Source organism: Orbicella faveolata, unplaced genomic scaffold (genome assembly GCF_042242905.1).
Source record: "Orbicella faveolata isolate gen_17 unplaced genomic scaffold, um_ofav_v1 contig_3, whole genome shotgun sequence".
NCBI lineage: Eukaryota > Metazoa > Cnidaria > Anthozoa > Scleractinia > Merulinidae > Orbicella > Orbicella faveolata.
The window spans coordinates 14798018-14821885 of record NW_028301558.1 but is presented as its reverse complement, the minus strand read 5'-3'; the positions used below and the strand labels follow the sequence as shown (position 1 = coordinate 14821885).

Sequence of the window (23868 nt, the reverse complement as noted above, 5' to 3'; positions counted from 1 at the left end):
AGCATACAGCTAAGTGTGTAGTTGCGTCCTACCTTAAGTAACATCGACTTCCATCTCGCCTTTTAACAATATATTTGACAAGTCAGTAAACAACATAAATTCACTGTCGTTCTGGTCAAACAATAAACTTCAACTTAAAATTACATAGAACCAAAAAAATCGCGGTAACTCAACTAAAGAATTGCTAGTACACAGTCAGCATCTATTAAAATGACAACGTAATGAACTTAGAGTCGACCAAAATGATGCCCAGCCAGACATTTTTTAACCCACAAAAAGTGCCTAAAGTTAGGTCGCGTAGTTTTTACAAGCATGTCAAACACAGTGCTAACGAGCATTAGAGTTTCAGCAAAGTTGCGCGGAAGAAGCGTACATCATCAAACCAGGAGAGCATATTAAATTTACCTAGTCGTTTTGCTATGAGTGCCTTGTTACTATAGTACAAAAACGAGTAAAATCAGTTACAGTGAAGCCCTTGGCAAACACCTTCGGGAGGATTAACATTCAACAGTTTCCCTACAATAAAATTCCAGATTGCTAACCAAGTATCCTGGGCAACAATGTTGTTTATTGTCCTTTCAACTGCACGGAATTATCATCTTTCAATTGGTTTGTTATAAAGGTAAACAATAGAGGCTAATTTCGAGACCGAACCTAGTATCCGCTTATTAAAGGGTGTCTGCTTAACCGGGTCCCGCTTAAAGTAGAGGTTACCCTGTACTTGTTGCATCGTACAAATGTTGGATCAAAAAGGTATAGAACGATATTTCCGATATACTGATAATTGGATACCTCTTGTGGGCTTCAAAAAGGCCATTTTGGAACTGAGGCAAGTGTCAACTTTTAACTAATTGATAAACTGACACCACCACATCAACGATCACGCTGTGATTGGTCATTGGTAATTGGTCATTGACCAAGTTTGATACTTTTAAGGTGTACAGTGACAATACAATACGATACATTAATCGTCATCATCATCATCATCTCTATGGCCTTTCTAAACCACACTGAGTATGAGGCCCATTTTATCAGCAACTGGCACCTAAAATTACAATCTTGCTAAATGGCTCGAAGAGAAACTCCACTCTCAATCAATGAGTACTCAATCACTGATGCCTTTGCTTTGCTGGTGAAATCCGTACCATTTCCGTACACCTTAGTCTCTTATGACGTAACATCACTGTTAACTAATGTGCCCTTAAGTGAGACGATCAACATCCTGGTCATCAAAGCTTTCACTGATGATTGGTTCAACAAAACCCATGGCCTTAACTCGCAGAAGGATCAGCTTGCTAAACTACTGGAAATTGCCACAACCAATCAACTTTTCCAGTTCAACGGTCAATTGTATGAACAGACTGACGGTGTGGGCACGAGTTCCCCTCTTCGCCCTCTAATGGCCAATATTTTATGTGCCACCTGGAAGAAACGCTCTCTCGCGATGGTTTGATGCCTGACCTGTACATACGGTACATGGATGATACTCTGGCAGTGAGGCTGCTTCCGCGTTTTTCACTACTTTCAGGTCGAGTTCATGGCCTTTTTAAATACTTTTTGAACTGAAAATCACTAAAATATTGAAATCAAGTGGGTGGGGACTGGAAAAGAGTGAGTTGCCATGGGAACAGAATTTTTTACTGCCTTAGGTGTGCTATTTGTAGAACTATTAGCCTACCAAGTTTCAGTGGTCTGTGCTAGAAATTGACCAAGATAGCTTTACTTATATACTTGATATAATATTGGGTTGAGTATATGACGTCATCAGTTATCTAATTTGCATATTTTACACATTTTTCAAACTTAAATATCTCTGGAATGAATGCAGATATTTGCAAACGGTAAACGGCGTTTTTATTCTTTCATGCCATTCTATGTGATACACCAAAAAATTCAAGGGGTGAAAATTTGATCATAGTACCACTTTAAGCCGTCTATTGTTAATCAGCGATGCGTTATGTGCCATTTTTCATGTGATCTGTGCGATGCAGCTTATGTGGGCTAAACAGCTCGCCACTTTTTTCAACACATTGCTGAACACAAATACTCGGCAACTGGGAATCATTTTCTTCAAGCCCACGGCAGTAACCACCTACTGAATGAGAGCCATTTTAATATTTTGAGAAAGTGTCAGAGCAAATTCGATTGCTTATTATTCGAAATGCTTTACATCAAGAAACTCAAGCCTACTTGGAATACCCGGACGGACTCAATACGTGAGAAACCTTTTATTTGTAGTAGTAATTTCTTTGTAACAACTTCATAATTAGCAACCATTGTTCTTAGTATTTTAAGATTTGTAATTTCTTGACTTTTTGACAAAATAATGATGTCCTGAAAACGTCGAAACGTCTCTTGCTTTTGAGCTTTTTTATCTTTTTATGTTTCTAAAAAGTATTTTGTCGCAGTTTTTTATAGCTAATCTTTTTCAAAACCTAGCCTTCCTCCTGTAAATAAATAAATAAATAAATAAATAAATAAATTTATTAAATTCATTTTGAAATCACTGGTTATCCTTGCAATCTGATTGGCTCTCAGCAGTGCGATTTATTCACGAATCGCACTATTTTTTCTCTAAATCGCATCTTTTTCTCAGCCAATAAAAATGGGGCAGTAAAACAAAATAACCAATCAGATTTCAAGGTTAGTTTAAAGTAACCAATAAAATTTCAGGAAAACGAAAGACAAAAAGCCATTGTGTTGTGAATTTTGCAACTATTATTGCCAAAACTTTGTTGTTGTTGGTTTTTTTTTTGTTTGCTTGTTTGTTTTCAAAACAATTGACGAATTTAATTAATTAGTTTCCAAATGACGATTATGAGTTCTTTCAGGCTGAAGACCTACTTTAAGGGAAGTTTCCAACTTTCAGTATCCATTTACGAATATTTTGGCGATTTTTCTTCAACATCTGCTTATAAAGATCCGTATGCCACCGAGTCCAGCAAAACGTGAACAAACGAAAACCACCTAACAACAAATTCAGAACCATCTCAAAAAGGTAGATGTTTCCACCCTTCCGGTAGTTTCAAACGAAGCAATGCAAGAGCTCAACTCTGTCACTGTGAATAGACATAGTCAAAATACGCTCCGCTCCACAAAACAGTGAGTGAGCGAACGTCTTCCTGGTGCAGTCCCGCCATCTTGAAAATATCTTGAAACAAATGGCGCCGCAAAAACTTGACAAGGTCCTGAGTATAAAGTTCTACGCCGAGGTCACAAAACGAAACGGAGATGATAACGAGCTGGAATCCCCTAAAATCATGCAGAGTGCCAACGGGTACTTCCAAGAGAAAAACTATCCAGTGGACATCGTGCACTCGAGGGAGTTTCACCACCCAAAAGAAATCCATCGCAGAATTACACGGGTAGCGCCTTCAAATTCCTTCTCCAAAGACAACTAGAAGTCTCAGCCTCAACCACAGAGGAAAGGAAGGCCTTCCATCATTGATTCAGGCGACGAGAATTGAACTCTTATGCATGAAGTTGACTGTTTTCGTTCTGACTTCAGAACTGCTTGTTCCTTTGTTATGCTCGAATGAGTTTTCGTCACATGCCATCGTTTTGCATTCTAAATGAGATGTAAAGGCGTTTCCGGTTCCGCTATTTTTAACAAACCGGCTAAGTGGCACAATACACCAAAATCTAGAATTTAAGGCGATAAAATTGTAAGATTTCAAAATGGATCTAATAAAGTGGCAATTGAACTTTGTGTCGTGCAATTCTGGTCTGAAATCATACTTGTGATTTCAAATCGAACCCGCGCTGCGTGCTCGTTCGATTTTGAAATCACGCGTATGATTTCAGACCAAATTGCACTCCACTCAGTTCAAATATGTAGCAAAAATATTCATTATATAAACACCAGTGAAATACCAGGATTTTTCCTTTTACTAAAAAGAAATTATATCTTCATTGCACGCAGTCAAGATACTATTTTTATCTTTCACACTGTGAAGATATCATTCGTTTTGATAACATTTATCTTTTGTACCTTTAACTACACTTAAATTTGTTGATGTATGATCGAAACATCTTCGGATCTTCCTCGGTCGTCTTCGGCAATCTTCGGAAAATGTTCGGAAGCGTTCCTCTGGCCTTCGGAACAATTTTGGAAAATCTTCGGAAATCTTCGGAAAGAGGGCGGAAATCTTCGGAAACCGTCAGAAACGTCGTTATTAGTAGTCTCATGTTCAACTCAATATCTCACGAGTGAGCGCATATCGAGTTGAACTCTCGGAAGATAAAATTCGTATCCAAAGCGGGCATGTAATATCCTCTATATAAACCTATTTACAGTTAAAATTAAAGAATATTAAAGAACTATTTACAGGATAAGAAAGCAATTCATGGGTACTACGTAGTCTAAAGTATTGATTCATTTGTTAAAAGTTTTGGACCAAAAGGATGGTTCAAAATCCTTACAAGCGTCTCTAATTTTGAGACAGTGTCCCAAAAAAACCATAAAAACTCTTGAAATCATCTATTTGTTTCGTAACAATTGTGAAATCCCGTCATGCACCTACTATTTGGAGAAGCTGAGATGAAAATCACTGTTTTCCCATTTTTAAGAGTATCACAGATATAATAAGAGTCTGACATTAAAATCAAGAATAGATTTGAGAAGAAAGATCATGTGAATGAGCGTTATATGCAAGATCAATATCATGTTCCAATTTCAGTCCACTTACTACGTGCATTGGCCCCCATGGGCGTTGTATTGGTAATGGGTAATGGTTATAAGATTCAACTTTTGATTTAATTTCGACGTTTTCACACTTTGTACAAATTTTTGTTCAACTGTTAGGACGAGTTCAAAGCGCAAGTACTTGTTTGCATAGTGTGCCACAAAGACTCCCCTAGCTTTTAATTTCAATTGGCTAAAGACCAAATTGACGTCAATCACAGTTCAACATCGCGTCTTTTCAATTTTTCAATAGGGTGCCACTCAGTTCTGAACATTAATTTCCACGTGTTGATATTTTCCTGCTCCTGTCAGACTGAATGCATGAGCCATTCTTCAGTCAAAATAACAAAGCCAAAAGGTTCTGCCAAGAGTTTAACGATCAAATTCCATCAGTCCCTGAACCTAAATGAGGGTGGTCGAGAAATCGGTAAAAGACTGTAGACAAAGTGTACTAATTACGTTTCATCATTAATTTAAAAAAAGTTCATCCACAGAGCCGAACTTATTTTTAGATGCCAACCACTGCACATAACAAAAAGGTCCTCGCAGCACATCAAAAAGCAACTCGTATCAAAGTAATCTTGCCATAAAGTCAGTAGCCATGATGTAGATACTCTTGCTAATACTCTTTGTTTTGTTTGTTTTTGTCAGAACGTTTTTTTTTTTTTATAAGAACATTAAGGCTAAGATACACCGGAGGCTGAAGGTGACTGTGGCGGAAATTTCTTTTGAGGAATTTTTGAAAGAACAATATAAACTCTTGCAAATTGTAAAACTTGAGCTTATACACTCCAATAACTAAAGTTAATTCTTTTAGGGACATATTTTGACATAAACGATGAGCTTGTCTCATTGCATTTAGTTGTGGAACAACTTCGGTTGTGTGGCTGTCTGCCTTATTCAGGACAATTTGAAGTTACAATAAAACAGCTAAAATTAAGCAAGGCATCTCGATCAAAAACGCTCCTGGCCCAAGTCGCAAAAAAACGAAGAACGTTTGACTCGACTTATGAAAATTAGACGTCCTTACAAATAAAGAGTGCATTGCGTACACACAGGCGTTCTTCCTCGCAATACAGGACAATACACAGAGGCTTTTCTAAACATATACAAATTTAGTCACCAGTTCGACAACTTAGTGCGGTATACATTAATGGACTCGGGGTTAACAAAGAGCAGCACGTTGAGCAAACAGTGGCATTAGTTATCTGCAATGATGCAGAAACAAGATGAAACTGATTGAATACATGTCCACATGTGTAAGTACGCGTAGAAAGGTGACCGCATGAAGATCTGGGTTGTTAAGATTTATTGTAACTACAAAGCATCATTGCAAGGGATAACGGACGAAACACTGATCTATAAAAAAGCGACGAGGCATCGCGTGACTTTTTTGTTAATAACAACGCTGTTTATAATGATACGAATCATTAAGCCTCATTGATAGCACGTGTTAAGCCACCTGGGCTTGACAACAAAATACCTTCAAATCGTTTTTAGCGTCAAAACATAAATCAAACAGAAGAATATAACGGAAATCAGGCTACACAAAGCACGCAAGCTAAGAATGAAGAATTCACTTTCGTAACGAAATATCATGTTAGGTTTCATAAGCTTAGAAACTTTTTACCGTCTTTCAATTTATTTTCAACCCAGTGTAAGCAAATTAAAGTTCCCAACACGGTTGCTCTGAACTAAGTAAGTATTCAATTCAATGTTGAGATCCAAGCTGCAAACACTGAGCCTAAGCAACCCACGTGCGCGCAAAAAAAAAAACAAAAAAAAAAAACAAGTTATCTTTGTCACTGATACGAGGTACCATACCTTCTCCAACATGGAACAACTCATAATGCTCTTTACGAACAATTTACGTCACTCTATAGGTCATTTCCTTTCAAAAACTGAAAGGACAAAGGAATCACATCTTTTATCGCGAAGTCAGATTGAATAATTTATCAACGAAAGTGAACTCAATATCAGGGAAAATTAGGGAAAAACGTTCGCTTTCGGATGAACCATCTTTTGATGAAAATGAAATGAAGTAAACGAATAATCTAGCAACGATTTCTGTGAAGTACACCACTGCGCCCTTAAAGTGTACTTCCAAGTACGAACATTGAGTAGACAATATTTTATAACGCTTTTCTGGTACCATCACTCAAAAATAACTAAGAACAATTTTGGGATCACAATTATAAACAAGGATCGATGATTCTTCCACGCTATTAACAAACAAGAGGTAGACTCCTTACATAATTCTTCATCCGCTTGAACATTGACAAAATAAAAAAATTCATTCCAACCTTTTGCTTGATAGATGTGCCATTAGATGAAGTCTTCTAAATTGCATCAATATTGCAGTCGACTACAATGGACGGTGCCACGTTATACTAAGCCAGTCTTCCGCTTCAATAAAGAAAGAAACCACGGAAGCCTCCTGATCATGACTCGTCCTGAGAACGAGACTAACCCGCACGGAAATCCGCTGGTCACCGGATATCTCAACCACAGGTAATACACGCAGTATTTAAGTCCTGAAAAGAGTCCAATTAACAGAAGCGGTATAAGATTTTCTTTTGGGCAAAAACAACGACAACGAGTTATTCACATTTGCACCAAGTCATAACTCAATTTTGAACGACAATTCGAATGGATCTTTTACACGTTGAATTGGGTAGTACTGTGAGGAATAGTTGAATGGCCGCAAGTGCTTCCCGTAAAACCACCAAATAAGGGATTTATGTTCGCACTATTTGATCCCTGGAGGTGCGACTGTATAAGTAATATAATATAACTTTTAGGTTTCTTGCTGAATACCTAAACTCAAGACATGTTTGGATAATTGACCGTGGGAATTAAATGGACCTCCGTGCTTCACTTAGACAAAAACTAGAATACGCTGAAGGGACTACAGAAAAATAAATAATGACGAAACAGAGAAAACGACGAGAAAGACAATTCTTTATGAAATTTAACCTAAACTTAAACTTTTGTGGAGGTTTCAACCAAGGTCAACAAGACTACCAAAACACATGACTATAGTGGGAGCAATCGTTGAAAGCTAGCGAGCCCAGGCAAAACGAATAACATCAAAGGCTCTTCATGTCAAGCAAACTCGTGATATTTGAAACGGACATATTCATATCATACATATGACAAGGGTGAAAAAAAAATTTGAGGAGTTTGTATGTTGCGTGAGTCCACGTGAGTTGTTCATGAACAATTCACCAGTTGCAGGTGGCGAAGTGGTAAGGTTTCAGATGCGGAAATGTAGTTGTGTAATAGCCGATTTCAGAATACAGTCGAACCTCCACTAGCGGCCACCTCTTTACAACGGTAACTTTTTTGGTCCCCGCAGGCACTAAATACATTCTCTCTTATTTTAAACCTGTCTCCAACGGAAACGGTCACTAAAACTCCTCCCAATTGCCAAAATACGACTGTGTAGATAAAACCCCATTTTTTATTATAAAAGGTCACCAACTTGATCCGTACCGCGCGATGTTGGACTCTGTTTCTGTCAAGTTTCTGTTTTACTGATACATTTTGATTTATATATGTTAAATTATTATATGGCTTTGGCTTGTGGCCGATATAACGCGCGCTCTGATTGGCTAAGAGCAAGATCTGAACGGTCATTATGCAGCCGTAATGCCCACGGGCCGATTACGGATTATGCAATTAAGAAGAGCTCGGCTCTGAAAATTCAAGCGCATAGAAACGATGAAAGCCGATTAAAAACAGTAAAAGAAAGTAAGTAGCTATAAGTTTTGAGATTTTTCCTTAATAAAATTTATATAAAAGTCGTTTTTGACTTACCAGCCGGTAACCTTGGCGGGCACTAGTGAAAAACAATCAAAGTTTACCGAGTCTTAAGTAAAGCTAAAATAGCCAAGTGAAAAACATCATCGGCAGATCTGTCATGCATCCTGAGCAGAACACTACAAAGAAGCTTATAAGTTATCATCTTAGTCACAACAATTACCGAAATATTGGACTCCGTCAGAGTTCTCATCTAATAGATTCCCTCGCTTTAACACAAGCAAGTGTAAATCAGCTTCCAGGATCATCAGATGTATGTAAAAATTCGGGCGGTTTCTGTCGGTAGCAGTGTTTCTGATAAGTTTTAGACGTTCACAAGGCTTGAAAAGTTCACCCATAAATCCCAGAATGAAGAAGGCGAAGATATGTTGTCGTACGCGAATGCGAAGATCGAGTTATTTTGAGCAGTGCATTTCATGTGTCGTGGTTCTGGTAAAAGCTAAGAACTATTGTTTTATTCTGGTTTTCTAGACAAGTGTAAATATGACCACTACACGAAATATATGTCTTTGCTGTTCAAGTGGTGATATTGTTGGTTTCGCGACTTATTACAGATCACTGTGGCAGGGGGTCTATATGATGTTTATTTGTCCATCTCTAGTTAGGGAAAGTCGTAAGTCGTTAGGCTTAGTTTGTCAAATTGTGTATAGTAACTTGCGGTACATGGAAACGCCCTATTGTAATTTGAAAATAACTAAATATGTGGGTAGTTTACAGTGGTTGGCGGTTCCGTTTTGGGTTAACCATTTTTCTTTTTTGGGGAGCGGGAAGGGAGCGTGACCGTTAGCTCTTCCTCTTTTTCCTCACTCAGACAGTTCTTGAAAGTCGTTGTCAAAGACGAAAGACACAGCGAGCAAGAAGAGATATCTAACGTTATTCGGTTACCCAAGAGAGGAAGTCGAATTCTTCCCTACAATCTCTTCTTTCCATATGTTATAACTCTGTCAGTAGAGTTAATTAATGACATGATCACACTCTAAACAGAGCACTGACAATGACGACCGTGCGGATCAAGTCTCGCGTACGCTAAAACAATGCATACACCGTCATGGTTGTTCCAAAACCACATATCGAAAAAGGTCTTCTCATGACTGATTTCCCCCAAACTAAGCTCGATAGCGAGATAAATGCTCCTTTTCTCTAGACGAGCACGGTGACCCCCACTTTTTATTTCGTAATATCAATGAGAACAGTATCATCAATAACTGAGGAAAAAATTAGCAGAAATCTATGGCTACTTTTTTGGCAAATGAAATAAATACTACAGAGAGAGACATAACGGGCCCAACAGCGCACGTCCAAATTATGTTTCCTTTAAAGGATACAAAAATGCAGGGTATTTGAAGACATTTTTTTCTGGGACGTAGATGAATAAACAATCAAAGAAAGTCAAACTCTGTGTGATAACACGCTACATTGAAAAATAACCGAGCTTATTTGTTGCGCACGGAGATTACCAAAAGTCACCTAAATAACCGTACTTGTCAGCAATGTGGCGTGAAAACAAGCACAGTGACGCCCTCTTTTTATTACGTTTTTAATATCTCCTTGCCCTGTAACAACAGCATATCAAGTTTCATCGGAAATCTCTGGCGGGTTCTTTTACTAAGGAATCATCTTAACTACTTGCCCATTTTCTCTCTCGTTTTTCGCCCTGCTTAGCAACCAAGCGTCTGAAACAGGCTATGATACTGCGGCTTTCAGGTCAAGCTTTCATCGAGGTTGGGGAGGGGAGGAAACATGCGGATCTACAAACGTTGCAAAGAAGAAGTTCCACGTTTTAAAACAAAACAGTAGATGCTCTTGATGTATTTTGTTGTTGTTTTTGTAAACAACAAAACCGCTCTCACTAGAAACAGCAAAGTAATTTAGCCTGTTATTCATACTAATCAAATTTTATCATATCGCCTTACATATACGAACGTTGCATAGGTGCAAATATAACACATTTATTGCGCTAAAAATGTCGCCGGAAAAGTTTCACGCCAGTGTGAGCAGTCAGTAAACACGACATCATCATGTGATGCGAAAACGTCACTGAGATGCAAGCCTCATTTTGAAACATAGGCAACATTTTTTTTTTTTTTTTTTTGTAATTTTTATTTTTTTTCAACATTTTGGGTTATAATACATACAATACAACACAAGACATAACACTAGTTACAATACTTACAATACGTCATAACTACAATAGATTACATACAACAAATTATAATTACTAATCGTAGCCTAATTATACCTAAAGAATATACAATGCGTTGTTTACAATAGTGCAGCTACCCAAATACAGAAAAAAAAAAAAAAAAAAAAAAAAAAAAAGAAAGTAAGTTAGTGACATGCTGAGAAGGAGAAATTACAAAATAAGCTCAACTATTATTAAGAGATGGCATTAGTTTTTCCCACTTTTTGTAATGTTTATAAAGTTGGTTATTTTTGGTAGCTATTTTTTTTTTCAATGTAATAAACGGTTTTTGTCTTTGCTAAAAATATTGTTAATGTTGGTTTAATTTTATTTAATTTACATTTATAAATAAAAAACTTTCCTAGCAGTATCAAGTGATTCAGGATAATAAAGTCTTCGTTGTTGTTGAACACTCCAAACAATATATTTTCAAATGTCAAAGTGTCCAAAGATACATTCTGGTTTGAAAGCCAAGAAGAAAAAGCCCGCCAGAAGTCTTTTGTTGTATCACAATAAAAGAGCAAATGTTCGAGGGACTCGACCTCTTTCAAACAAAAGGTGCACATTGGTGATTCAATCATTTTAAAACGGAATAACCTCTCATTTGTGAAAATTATATCGTTTAATAATTTATATTGGAACTCTCTAATTTTTGTTTCAAGTGTGACAGTGAATGGTAAAGAATAAATTTTTTTCCAGTCTTCTATAACCTCTGGATATTTGTCCTTCAACTTCCTTTTGGCGGTTGGAGGAGTTTGTTTCTTTGTTTTAAATCCTTTATACAAAAGTTTTGAAGAGGCTTTTAACAGATCCGATTTGGTTTCGTCGATATAAATATACACTGTATCCAAATGCTGTTGAGGATATAGTTGCTGATGTTGAATATGTGATTCTTTGATAATTAATCTCCATTTTTTTGGTATGGCATCTACAATTCCTATTAATTTGAAGTACTGGATTGGAGATAGATTCGCTTCCAACACTTTAGGGCTTTCAAGAAATTTACCCGTATCGGATAACAAGTCACCAATTTTAACAATTCCTTTAGTAAACAAATGTTTTTCAAAAAGAGATTTTCCGTGTATCACAATATTCCTATTATTCCAAATAATTTGGTCTACAACATCCTCATAGGTGGCTACCTTGGATTTCTTTAAATTACGAAATGCCTCTAGACACTCTTTGTAGAATATTGGAAGATGAACCGGTAGTTTACTAGTTTCAAAATCACAGAACAGGATGAGTTTTCCACCTATATTTCCAAAAAAGAAATCATCTAAAATAGTTTTCCAAGTGCTGTTGCTCTCTCCTAGATACTTTTTTAAGATCATCACTCTTTGAGCCGATATCATGGATTCAATATCAAGCATTTTTAGTCCTCCATTTTCAATATCATTGATAAGCGCGGTCCGTTTAATTTTATCGTTACCTTTCCAAATGAAACCGAAAATCAGTCTGTTTATCTCCTTGATAAGATCGTTTGATATTGAGATTGCAGTCGCTTTACTCAAAAATGTTGGAATAATGAAGGTCTTAACTATTTGAATCTTACCAATCAGGGTAAGACCCCTCCACTTCCACATACTCAGCGTTTTTTTAATAGATTTGAATATTGAGTCGAAGTTTGCTTTGTCTCGAGATGGTTTGTGATAGTCAAAAACGGTACCTAATATCTTGATTGATTTTCGCACTTTGTGAGTAAAGTCATTTTGTACTAGTTTATGTGGGCCGATACCAAAAACTTCTGTTTTATCGTCGTTAATTCGGAGACCAGAATGCAATGAAAAAACCTTTAAAGTTGTACAAAGTCGCGAATATGCATTTATGTCTTTTAGAAAACAAGTCATGTCATCTGCAAAAAGCGTGAGTTTGATCTCCACGTTTTTGACCATTATTCCTTGTATGGTTTTATCCTGCCTGATTTGACATGCGAGAACTTCCAAAGCTAAGATGAATAATAAAGGTGATAGAGGGTCACCTTGTCGTACACCACGATGGATACAGAAAAGATCTGTAGTAAAGCCGTTATTTAAGATACAGCTAGATATGTTTGTATAAAATGTTTTTACCCATTGTAAAAAATACGGTCCAAAATTGAATTTTTCCAATACTTTAAATAGATATGTATGGTCCAGAGAATCAAATGCCTTTTCAAAGTCAATTGCCATTAGAATACCTGTTGTATTTGTGAGTTTTGCCAATTCAAGTAAATCATCGATTGTTCTAACTGCATCAAATGTAGACCTTCCTTTGATAAAACCTTTATAAATCGTCTATCTTTATCTTTTTTCTCCAATAGGGTAATCATTGTCTGCTTTTGCGAAGTTGATAGTTGCCCGTGTTGGTGAGAGAAGTTTAGAGACTTTTCGAGATACTTTGCAACCACGTGCCAGAACGCCAAGTAAAATTCCACAGTTAAACCGTCACTTCCAGGTGTTTTGTTTTTCGGAAATGTCTTCAATGCTTCGTACAGTTCGGATCTAGTAAGTTGTTTATCTAAAGTCATTTTCTCTTCATCAGACAATTTTTTAGTATCCACTTCATTAAGGAAACGATCAATTGAATTCTCACCTAAATTATACGAGTCTCTATCATAGAGTTTTTCATAGAAATCATGAATCTCTTTCATTATTTCTTTTGGGTCTGTTATATATGAATCATTATCCACGGATAATTTCCGTATACATGTCTTTTTCTTTTTAGCACTTTCTAAATTTAAAAAATACTTGCTATTCTTTTCGCCCTCTTCATACCAACTCACCCGAGATCTTATGATTGCTCCTTGTGTTATATAATCATAATGGCGTTCGTATTCTGATTTGAGAACTTCTAAATCGCAGAGATTTTCAGCACTTGGGTGTTCGTCACATTTTCGCTGACACATAGGCAACATGGCAAACTTACATACGCCCTATTTATATTGATCGGGCTAACTGAGCAGACGGAACCCAGAAGCCCCGTCCGGAACCCCTTAGACTTCCACTATTACCCGCTCACTCCAGCAGCTCCGCAGAACGAATATATCAATATCATTAGTTCAGTAAACAAACGTTCGACGTTGCAATTTATGAGTAGTTTCATTTTGAAGACTTTTGATATAAACACGTCAAACGTCCTAGTTTACTTAGTGGTTTCGACGCGTGAAAATTATACCAAAAAAGCAAACAAAAATTCTACATTCTTAGGCAACGAAATGAAATTTTATTTTACAAATAAGAGTCCGAGATTTCTACCGTGTGATCGTTGAAGAGGGTGCACCGGTGTTAACTATCACTTATAGAAATAGAGAGCGAATAATCTATTAATTGTTTCAGTATAAATCTACTAGTTGTTCAAAACTTCATCTAAATCCTCTTCACAGACTTTTCGAAAACGCAAAGAAGCAGTCGCCATTTGCTTAACAACTGTACACTACTGGGCTACTCTCTAAGTGCAACAGAATAAATTTGAGTAGCATAGCCAATTAGAGAACGGCAATCATGATAGAACACTAGCAGGTTTATACTAATATTCAGTAGTTCCATAGTGATTACGTCGTTTTCAAGGTTCCAAAAGGACAGACGGTATTAAGTGTCCAGTGAACTTACTAATTTAACACCAAACAAATCTGCGTTTAATTACGCAGCTCATTAGCGCATGACATATGACACATATGGGGTCACGTATTTGTTTAAGCTTCAGTTCCTTCAGACGCTTCAATCACGAGCGCAACTCAAGATTGATAAAGGTAAATGTTGAGAATGGCAGAATTCCAATTAAAAAAAGTTTGCTATGTCAATAAAAACATCAAAACTCAACACAAAGAGATGGAAAAGGAAAAGGAAATGACAAAATATCGGTCAACATTCGATATTCGAATGGACACCAAGGTTGGATGAGTACAATAATCAGTTGGCTTTTTAAATAAAAGCCAAGGATCGAAGCGGCTCTGGACGGATGAACGCGTTAATCATTTTTTAGGCGAAACACTTCAGGCATTTTGACTGTAAATATCGGTTCTTATCTGAAAGATTGAAAACTTTCACAACGCAAACGTTCTCCAACCACCGTATTTGTAATCTTACGTAAACAGCGTCGAGATGACGCGATTCAAAAAAATGTTCAATTAATTTTTTCTACTGAATTCAATTCATTTTTTTCTGCTGAAATAATCTGCATATGTCTTGTTGCATCATCTCATCAGGAAACCAGCCAAGGCAAATCGGGTCAAAGAACCAATCGGTTGAGCGATAACTGTCACTGTCATTCAAATAAGTTGTCGGCATCTTTTACTTTCGACCAATCGAACAATTCACGAATTATAAATAGTGCCTGAGCATGTAAAATAAGCGTGGGTGGAATGCAAGAGAAGAAGCCACTGAGTAAGCACGAAAACTTACTGGATGCTACTACTTTGACCTCGATGACAGCCGAGGACGTAAAAAGATCCTAAAACATCCGGCTTTGGTAAATACACCAATGCCTAGACTGGAACCGAAATAACTATGCATCCCTTCGTGACAGAGGCTTCACGAGGCTTCACACCCGTCACGGGCCGAATGCGTTTAGCTATGCAACTGTACGAGAAACTCGAGAGACTTTTTGGTTCCTCAGAGGAAACAAAGCAATTAGGAGCAGCATCAACGATTTTAAGATGATAAGGATGTGTTGGGAGCACTGGAAGCACTGGAAGCACTGGAAGCAGGGAACGCTGGCAAGACTTCATGAATTCAAACAAGAGAGTTAAGGAGAGCATTCGGTTTTTATATCCGTCAGAGACATTGGAACTGCAATGATTTCACGATGAGTCAACAAAACTCGAGATGGCATAGCGTTTTCGAAAGAGTTAAGGATCTTTATCAACAAGTTGATTCACTAATCAAAAATCATGTAAAGAAGCCCGAAGGCGATGGAAAGATCAGCACAAACCGTGAACATAGAACATAGCAACAGGGTCGGGAACCACTGATTTCCGTGGGCAGCCCTGTTTCGTGCCCCCCCCCCCCCCCTACCCCCCCGCCCCTTACGCTCTATGCAATGAAAACAGAGCTGTCGCGGAGAAATAAAATTTCGCCTGGTGTTCTCGAGCAGCAAATCGTTCGTCGTGTTCGCGTCTTCGCTTTTAGCCTGTACACTGGTCTCTCACTTTGATAGGTTTGAAGCAAGTCTATACAAAAGATGAACCAAGCTCGACAGCAAGCAAGTGCACAAGAAGAAACCTGCGAGGTGGGTCTGTCTTAATGCAGAACAAAAATATCACATCTCGTCGTCGTCGCTGACTGGGACGTTGAATACCAAAAGAAAAGCTGCAAATCAGTCTCATGAACGAATGAAATCAACACAGAGTTAAACAATCAGTTTTAGCTTTCTTGTTTGGTTGCATGTTTAACGTCCAGTCATTATGAAATGATGTGGCTATCAACATTTACACTATAGTTTACAAAGATATCTTGTCCATTGAGTCATTGCTGTATACTAGCTCATATTAAAAGTACTGCATTATTTTTCTCATCTTCAGCAAAACTTAAGTCAAGAAACAAGCTTCCAACTTCACAAAACTCTGTGTGAACTTTTAAACCACCTCGGCTTGACTCGGCAAGGGCGAATGAGATATCAGGTCGCAAGGTATGTTTTGCATAGTTTTTTTATTTTCTCGAATTCTAGCAGGTGTGCAATAGTGGTAATGTAGCTCCGTGTAACAAAAAATGTCCTAACAGGTTAATCGTTTTTAAAATTACAACCTGTTTGTTTGCAATAGTACTTTGTTAACGTCTTAATATGATTCTCCAAGTAGTTCTAAGCCTCTTGAAAACATATTGAAGCAAATACGTCTAGAGTCAACAGTTTCTTAGTTCTGCGCCTGTATCATGTAAGAGAGAACAGCATTTGAAGTAAGAGATCTTTGTTTCTTTCATAGCACTATTCAGGAACAACAGAATGAAAGATCGAGAGGCTTCAATTGGGTATGTGTGTGTTTTATGTCAATTTAATTACGTATAGTAAATGCACTTCTTTTGGGGCACTTGCTCAGTCGCTAGAATGATTGACCATTGAGTGATATTTAGAAGTTCTCCAGGAAGGTGAGAGATTGGTTTAAAGCCAGTCAATAAGAGCCTGACCTGCCAAATCTACTTGAACTTCAACTTCACTTTATTTTGCACTTGTACTTTGAATATACAATATTAGCATAAAAAAGAAAAAAAAGATACATAAATAACAATTAAACGTAACAATGGTATATAGTTTGTGCATGGAGGCTAATAGAACCGCGAGGTTATCGAGTTAGCCTCCATCTCGTTTGGGTGAACATAAAAAAAAACATGGTAATAGGAGGACGGATTACTAAAGGAAAGAGCTAGAAGAATTGTGGAAACTTACGTTTGATACTGCTGAGATAGAACATAGTTTTTAAATGCATTACATGATACGTGCTACCACCCAATCTCGAAGTAAAATGCCCAGAAAGCACAGGCAAAAAGGAAATAGAGGACAATTACCAACGGAGTGGAGGTAGCAGTCTATACGAGGCAAATCGAAGACTTTAAGTGTTGGCATGCAACCTCCAGTTTTGTAACCATTGCTAACTGCATGAACAGTCCCGACTACCCATAGAATCGTGGTCGACTGGACAAGATACCCGTTGCACGAGGATGAAAACAGGCACTGAGAATAAAGCGCTATCCAAGAACATCACTTAATGTCAAACAACATTTAAGTGGTGTTAAATTCATAGCTCTTTCATCCAGTTATTAAAACTGAAAACAAGAACATCCCCGTGAATAGACGTAAGTCTTAACACGAAAGTTCATTCTTAACGAGCAAATCTGTGAATTCTGAAAGACGGAGAGTTGAGAACTCTAACAAATGATCTTTTGTAACAATACATGTTGACACCTTAACTGGTTCAAGCTAAGATGCTAAGGAGAAAGAAAAACTGGATTTTGAATTGAAGTTCCCAAATCACCAGAACCAGTTTAAACCAAAAATGTCTCAGAACCAAGGATGACACTGACATGTTTGTGTCCAAAATTAGAACCATTCAAGTGTGGGCAAGACAATCTGTAGCGAAAACAGCTTCGAGCAATCAACCACACGAAGGGCTGGCAGCCTCAGGTGGTTGACAGTGCAAGGCATGGGAAATGACGGGGGAGGGGAGGAGTCAAGTAATTTTTTAGACCTCCATCCTTCGTATCACCATCCAGACTGACTATGCATGCCCTTCAGTTCAGCAACTTTGCTTGAATTCACCAAGACAAGATTAAATCAATAGGGGCTTTCCTTTTCGACATCACAGCTACTGCAGACATACACAAATCAACCCTCTAAGTGCAGCATATCGCCATACATTGTTTTATATTTACAACTGCAAGGTCATCACTGTTCTATGTGATTGTTGTAGGAATGTCCAGGAAAGGCAGAATATGAAACTGTCCGTGGAATTCTGAAACAAGAAAAGCAACTGTTGCAAGTAGGTATTTAGCAGCTAAAACTGTTAACCTCTGGCAACAACTTCAGGTCAGCTACTAACTGAAAACAACTTTGTCTGCTGCTGTTTTCATTTCTTCTGCAGCAAGAACACCTTGAAGGCAAAGATACCTCTCTGAGAAAGCTTCTCCTGGAACTTTTACGTTCCCTCTGGAGATATCTTCTATTTAAATCTACGGGCGAGGAAAACGAGCAACTGAACTCCGCTAGGTAATTTACAGTATTTATAAACTTAGATATTCTTGCAGGGTCAAACCTTTGCAAAACGTTACCAAATTATCTGGTATTTGACCCCCTTATTAAGAAACGTATCCAATGATATCAGAATAGCAGTTGATAGTGTTATCTTTGCTTGAGCAATGATTTCTAATATGTCTCCATATAACTATTGAAACCTGCAGATACATGTGCATTTTAACCAAATAATTACAAGCCTGATTTAACTACTGTCCTGCCATATTTGAAGTTGTGGAAAGGCAACCCCTCTCATGCAGACACTTTAATCTGGGTTTATGTGCATAAAAAATGACTGATAATATTTTAACACTAATCATGTTAGCACATGTATGATGACACTGTAACTATATGTGCAAAACTAAGGTAATTTACAGTATTTATAAACTTGGATATTCTTGCAGGGTCAAACCTTTGGAAAACGTTACCAAAGTATCTGGTATTTGACCCCCTTATTAAACAACTTATCCAATGATATCAGACTAGCAGTTGATAGTGTTATCCTTGTTTGAGCAATGATTTTTAATATGTCCACATATTTTTAATATTCAAGCCTGCAGATACACGTGCATGTTAACCAAATAATTACAATCCTGATTTAAGTACTGTCCTGCCATATTTGAAGATGTGGAAAGGCATCCCCTCTCATGCAGACACTTTCATCTGAGGTTATGTACATAAAAAATGACATGCATGATGACACTGTAACTATATGTGCAAAACTAATTTCACTGCAACCTTTTAAAGAAACCCATAATTCCCTTGTTCCATTATAGCGCACTTGGACTGTCCATTAATTCGAATATCTCCTTATGAAAGACACTTATTTTGGGCTGAATAAAACATTAAGTCAACCATTTTCTTATTTTTAAGAACCCTTATATACTATCACAATTTTGCGGCCTAAAGGTGGTTGCATTAATAAATGGATTTCACTACACATATTGTCCTCTTTTCATGCAGATGCAGTAGTTTTCATCATGAATGGAGAGAATTCCAACAAGTTAGTACAGCCAACATTAATTAGCAATACCAAATCATGTTGTGTAGTCTGACTGCTTAACTGGTTAAGTAGAGATTGGTAGTTACAGATTATAATGCAATAGCACACACACACAAAAATAATGATAAATTTAATAAATTTAAACTTTTTAAATTTGTAATAAATTCAAAAGAAATAGGAAAAGGAGGAATGATCATGATAATTAAGATAAAGAGTAAACTTATTTCCAATCTGATCCTCAATCAGCTTGAACCTGACATGTACTAATTATATAATATAGATGTTTGAAAAAAGCACGAGTTAGTGTGGCCAGGTCTTTATACCACCAAATTGTTCAGAATTTAAACTCCATAGCAACCACTGCTAAATCTTGATTCATCTGTCTGATGCCAATGTCTGTTTGATTATAACAGTAAAAACCATCCAACCAATCAAGACCTCGTCCCTTAATCCACTCTATTGCCTATCGTCTAAACTCACGTGCTTTGTGTAAATGCCACATAAGAACAATAGAAGACTTGCCATGCGTATCCAGGAGAATCTCTGTTTACTACACAGCATCACAGTACTACGTGATGACTGGTTTCATAACATTAGTAAGTATGGATTCTAACAAAAGGGGTTTGGCAAACATATTTTGTTATGATAAGGCATGAAATACTTAATTTCTATTCTTGATTAGCAAAATTGAACTGTTTAAATTCTCCAAAAGGTGACCTTATTGCTTAAAACCAATTAGTGTAAATAGCTAATATTTCTCTACCACTCTCTGAAATTAATTTCCCTCCTTAACTTATGTAACGTTTTGATCAACTGCTGGTTATAGTACTCTTCAATAAATGCTTGTCCTTCATTCTTTCAATACTGGTAAATGAAATTTCCTTAACAAAAGATGTGACCTGTTATATTTAACTAACAGGACCCTATTTCCCTTGTAGGGAAGAGGATATCATGATGATACCTAATAATTAATTTATGGGATAACGATTTTAAATTGCGGTTATCATTGCTGTTAAGTCATCGCCTTTTTGCAATTGGTAAAGCTTGTCTACATGGATAACATTTGCTGATAATAACTGATAATAATTAACAATTGATCTTATCATATTTGGCTCAAAATATGAGATGCTCAACGTATAATAAATAAGATATTATCATGACCGAAAAAAAATTATATCTGTAATTAATTATTTTGTTAGATAATCTAGGGGCAGAGGCAGTGTCACTACTTTTAAGTAGAGCAGCATGTGCATGAAAACTAATTTTTATGAAGATTTTTCTTTTTCCCGCAAAGTTGCAACAAAATGATAATCTCGACAGAGGCAACACTTTCAAGCAACATCTTAGAATGCTAATAAGTTACCTGACGGATTTGACAGCCGGGTGGAGAGCAGACGACTTCCAAGCCACAAGGTATTTTATAGAGAGGTCCCTTCCAGGTGTGGAGGAGACTAAGTTCCTCACAGACCCTTTTTTGAAAAGCGAATATTTAGAGATAACTTCTGCATAATGTTCCTTAACAATCTTCTCTCCTTTCAAGATAAAACATTAATAAAAAGTGCTTAAATATCCGTGTCCCCAGGTGCACCTAAATACAATGGGAGAGTAAGAACTTTGGCAATTTTTTGTGATATGGTAACACTAGTTTAATTATACATGTAATTGTTTGTAAAAGCAATATTAATGATAATACTGCTATAACATCTATTTTTCTTTTTCATGCTTCTAAAAAATTTTGGTTTGGGAGAAGAGTGCGTAGAACTTGCCTGGAGTTATTTCAAACTTATGTAACTTAACAAGTACTTCCAGAGGTAACCTAATAACCAAACGTAGGGACGCCTCTCAAAATTGATTGGAAAACGTGTTGGTGTGTCGATGTTTTGCTCATATGACATGACATTTCCATGGTAACCATGTTTTGAAAGGTTGCTACAACCATTTTAAGTTTTGCCGGTTTTATGCAAGAAATTAATGATTTGTTCAAGCATCTTGCGATTTTTTCAAACCAATGTTGACACCGTTCTGTCATATTTGAAAACTTCGAAAACCAGACGTATGGCAGATTCAAGTGAAAGATGATTTTTAATATTGTGATAATAGTCTTTTGTTTTCCCTTCATAATTTATCAGTTCCAATAAAATTATATTTCAGGTACCAAGCTCAAAGAAATTCCTTAAACTAAATTGTCTTAACTCAAATGCATTTGACGGCAATAGGCTCTCAGTCCAAAAATAATTTCCTTTCAAAGCAAATAAATTGAATGACTAAGATCCTTTTCGATACCAAATCAGGGATTTTGTCTTTGTTTTGATTTATATTTGGAGAATGTTTAGCTTCTTGAAGCTAAAACAGCATTTTGCTAGGTAGGTTACCACTTGTAACAAGGTCAAAACGTAGCCGTCCTCATAGTTGATCAGGGGAAACCTAGGTCGTATGTTAGTTAAACGACTCAAATGCTAGGGTTACCCTGTCCTTACTTGCAAATGAATCCCCTATAAAAAGAACAAAAATTAATGTGTGTGCTATATGTAGGGTTAGCCTACTTCCTTGTAAACAGGGCTTACTATGTTGGTACTTATAGTGCACCAACATAGTGCATCATAGTGCAACACAGTGCATAGCACACCAACATAGTGCAACATAGTGCTCTTAAATTTTCAATTCTTATTTCCAATTTATTGACTGCATTGCCTCTTCTCGTTTGCAGATACATTGAAGGAATAAATTCTGGAGAAGTCCACCCAGTAAGTTCATTTTTACTGATCAGTTATGTATAAACATGCAACACTAATACATTAGTGCTAATGAAATAATCTTATCTAGTGTCCATTGTGAATGATAATGGCAATAAAGCCAACTCTAACATGTAATAAAGGTAATGATGAAACCAACACTGGGAAAATAACATTGGAAAGGTCACTTAGAAAGTATAAGATAAGCCTGTTATCAATTTCAGAACACAATATTCATATCTAGATAATAGGTGCAGATGGATAAGGAACAGCAATATATTTTGCACACTTATATTTTTATATAACTATTGAAAGCTCAGCCAGGGATCCCATACTGAACAAAGCACAGACAAAACAGTAATTTTCTTATTTGATATCTTAACAGCTTACGAAAAAATTAAAGTGCTGTTTTTGTAAATGCATTGGTGCTATTTATTGCAAGGACCCCTATGGATACTAACCATGATGCTGAATTGGCCACCCTGGCTAAATAAAGGTTGACCGACCGATCGACCGACTGACTGTAAAGAATTGCAATTTAACAACTGCATTATTTTCTCCTCAGGAATTGTGAACAGAACAGTGGAACACCAGTTTTAAGACACATGACTAAACATAGTTTGATATATGATGGACGAGAGAGGGATTGATGCAGATTTCTGAATGATTTGTAAACTAGTATCTATCACAGCTACCTCCGTAATGTGTCATGTACCTTTAGCACAGACTTTTAATTTGATACAAAAATTTGGTACGAGAATTCGTTCATTTATTTTTTTCAGTACAAAATGAAGTGTTTGATACAAAGTAACATAGGAATTTGGCCTTTTAGCTTGGCCTTTGAATGAAAATGTTCAATGACTGATGGGCTCTTCTTTAATGACTTCATCCCGTTTGTTACAAATAGAGAATTTGGCTGGCAGAGGTATTATTTAAGTGGCTAAACCAGATATCAAGTTCTTGTAGATTTACAAATGAAAATTTGCTAAAGAATACTTCCATACTGTAGATTAGCTTCACCTGCATACATTTCCAGAAAACGGACAGTTTATAGCCACAAATCAAATCTTTCTATTTTTGTGACCTCAAATAAGAGAGATTCATATTTGTAAAGAATATTTATTTTCTTACACATCTCTGCAGCCTGGGTATATTTGAGGGTGTTATGTGACTGACTGTTTCTTTTGTCTACTTATTTATTCTACGCTAAGTACATGCTAGAGCTTTTCTATCCATGACGCTGTTGTCGTTAATTGAGCAGTACTCCAAAACCAAATGAAAATTATTTTTCCCAGTTCATAAGGAACACCGTCATTATATTTTGTATTCGAAATAAATTGTAATTTCCTACAGTTGAGTTATTAAAAGTGACGTTTCAGAAGCTAAAAAGTAATTTCTTTGGTCAACTTATGTTCTTATGAAGATAACACATTACTTGATGTCAGGTTGCGACTGACAATTTACATTGATGGAGAAAACGTGCTTCTTTGACTACAGGCATTAATTTTCATCTTCCATAGACCCTATAGCTTTAAATTAGCCTCACTAAACTCGTTAAATACTCTTGCGAATTATCAACTAAAAAACCGAGGTGTGTCAGGCAAATTTTAATACTTAGAAAAGAATGTGTAAGTGGCAGCCATTTAAGGAGGCATCTGAGCCTAAATACATTTCCATACTGATATATCGAGATTATCCTGCATAGTTGATTTGAGTGACTGTTATTTATGTGAAAATCACTTACCTG

At 36.8% G+C, this 23868-nt stretch overlaps 1 protein-coding gene and 1 long non-coding RNA gene across 8 annotated transcripts in view; one reads left to right on the top strand and one right to left on the bottom strand.

The window, feature by feature from the left end:
• LOC149106535 (uncharacterized) overlaps positions 1–23868 on the bottom strand; it is a 138412-nt gene that overhangs the window by 70421 nt on the left and 44123 nt on the right. For 4 of the 6 annotated variants that reach the window (XR_016209846.1, XR_016209848.1, XR_016209850.1 and 1 more), the window contains exon 3: positions 6988–7218. The exons of 1 other annotated variant lie outside the window; for it this stretch is intronic. This is a non-coding gene — a long non-coding RNA (uncharacterized LOC149106535). Of the gene's footprint in view, positions 1–6987; positions 7219–20414; positions 20922–23868 lie in introns of those variants that run through there. One more of the 6 variants, XR_016209851.1, reaches the window with a different exon arrangement.
• Positions 15029–23510, top strand: LOC110048163 (uncharacterized). 2 transcript variants are annotated; one of them, XM_089298086.1, is made up of 9 exons: positions 15034–15893; positions 16186–16292; positions 16585–16630; positions 18067–18135; positions 18238–18362; positions 19350–19389; positions 20684–20802; positions 22097–22133; positions 22687–23510. In XM_089298086.1, the coding sequence occupies exons 1-9, from the start codon at positions 15846–15848 to the stop codon at positions 22693–22695; spliced, it is 600 nt and encodes a 199-aa protein (XP_089154212.1). In that variant the 5' UTR covers positions 15034–15845; the 3' UTR covers positions 22696–23510. The 2 variants fall into 2 exon arrangements, 1 of the variants encoding a protein (XP_089154212.1); XR_016209838.1 differs by lacking the exons at positions 22097–22133; positions 22687–23510 and having other exon boundaries at positions 15029–15893; positions 19350–19985.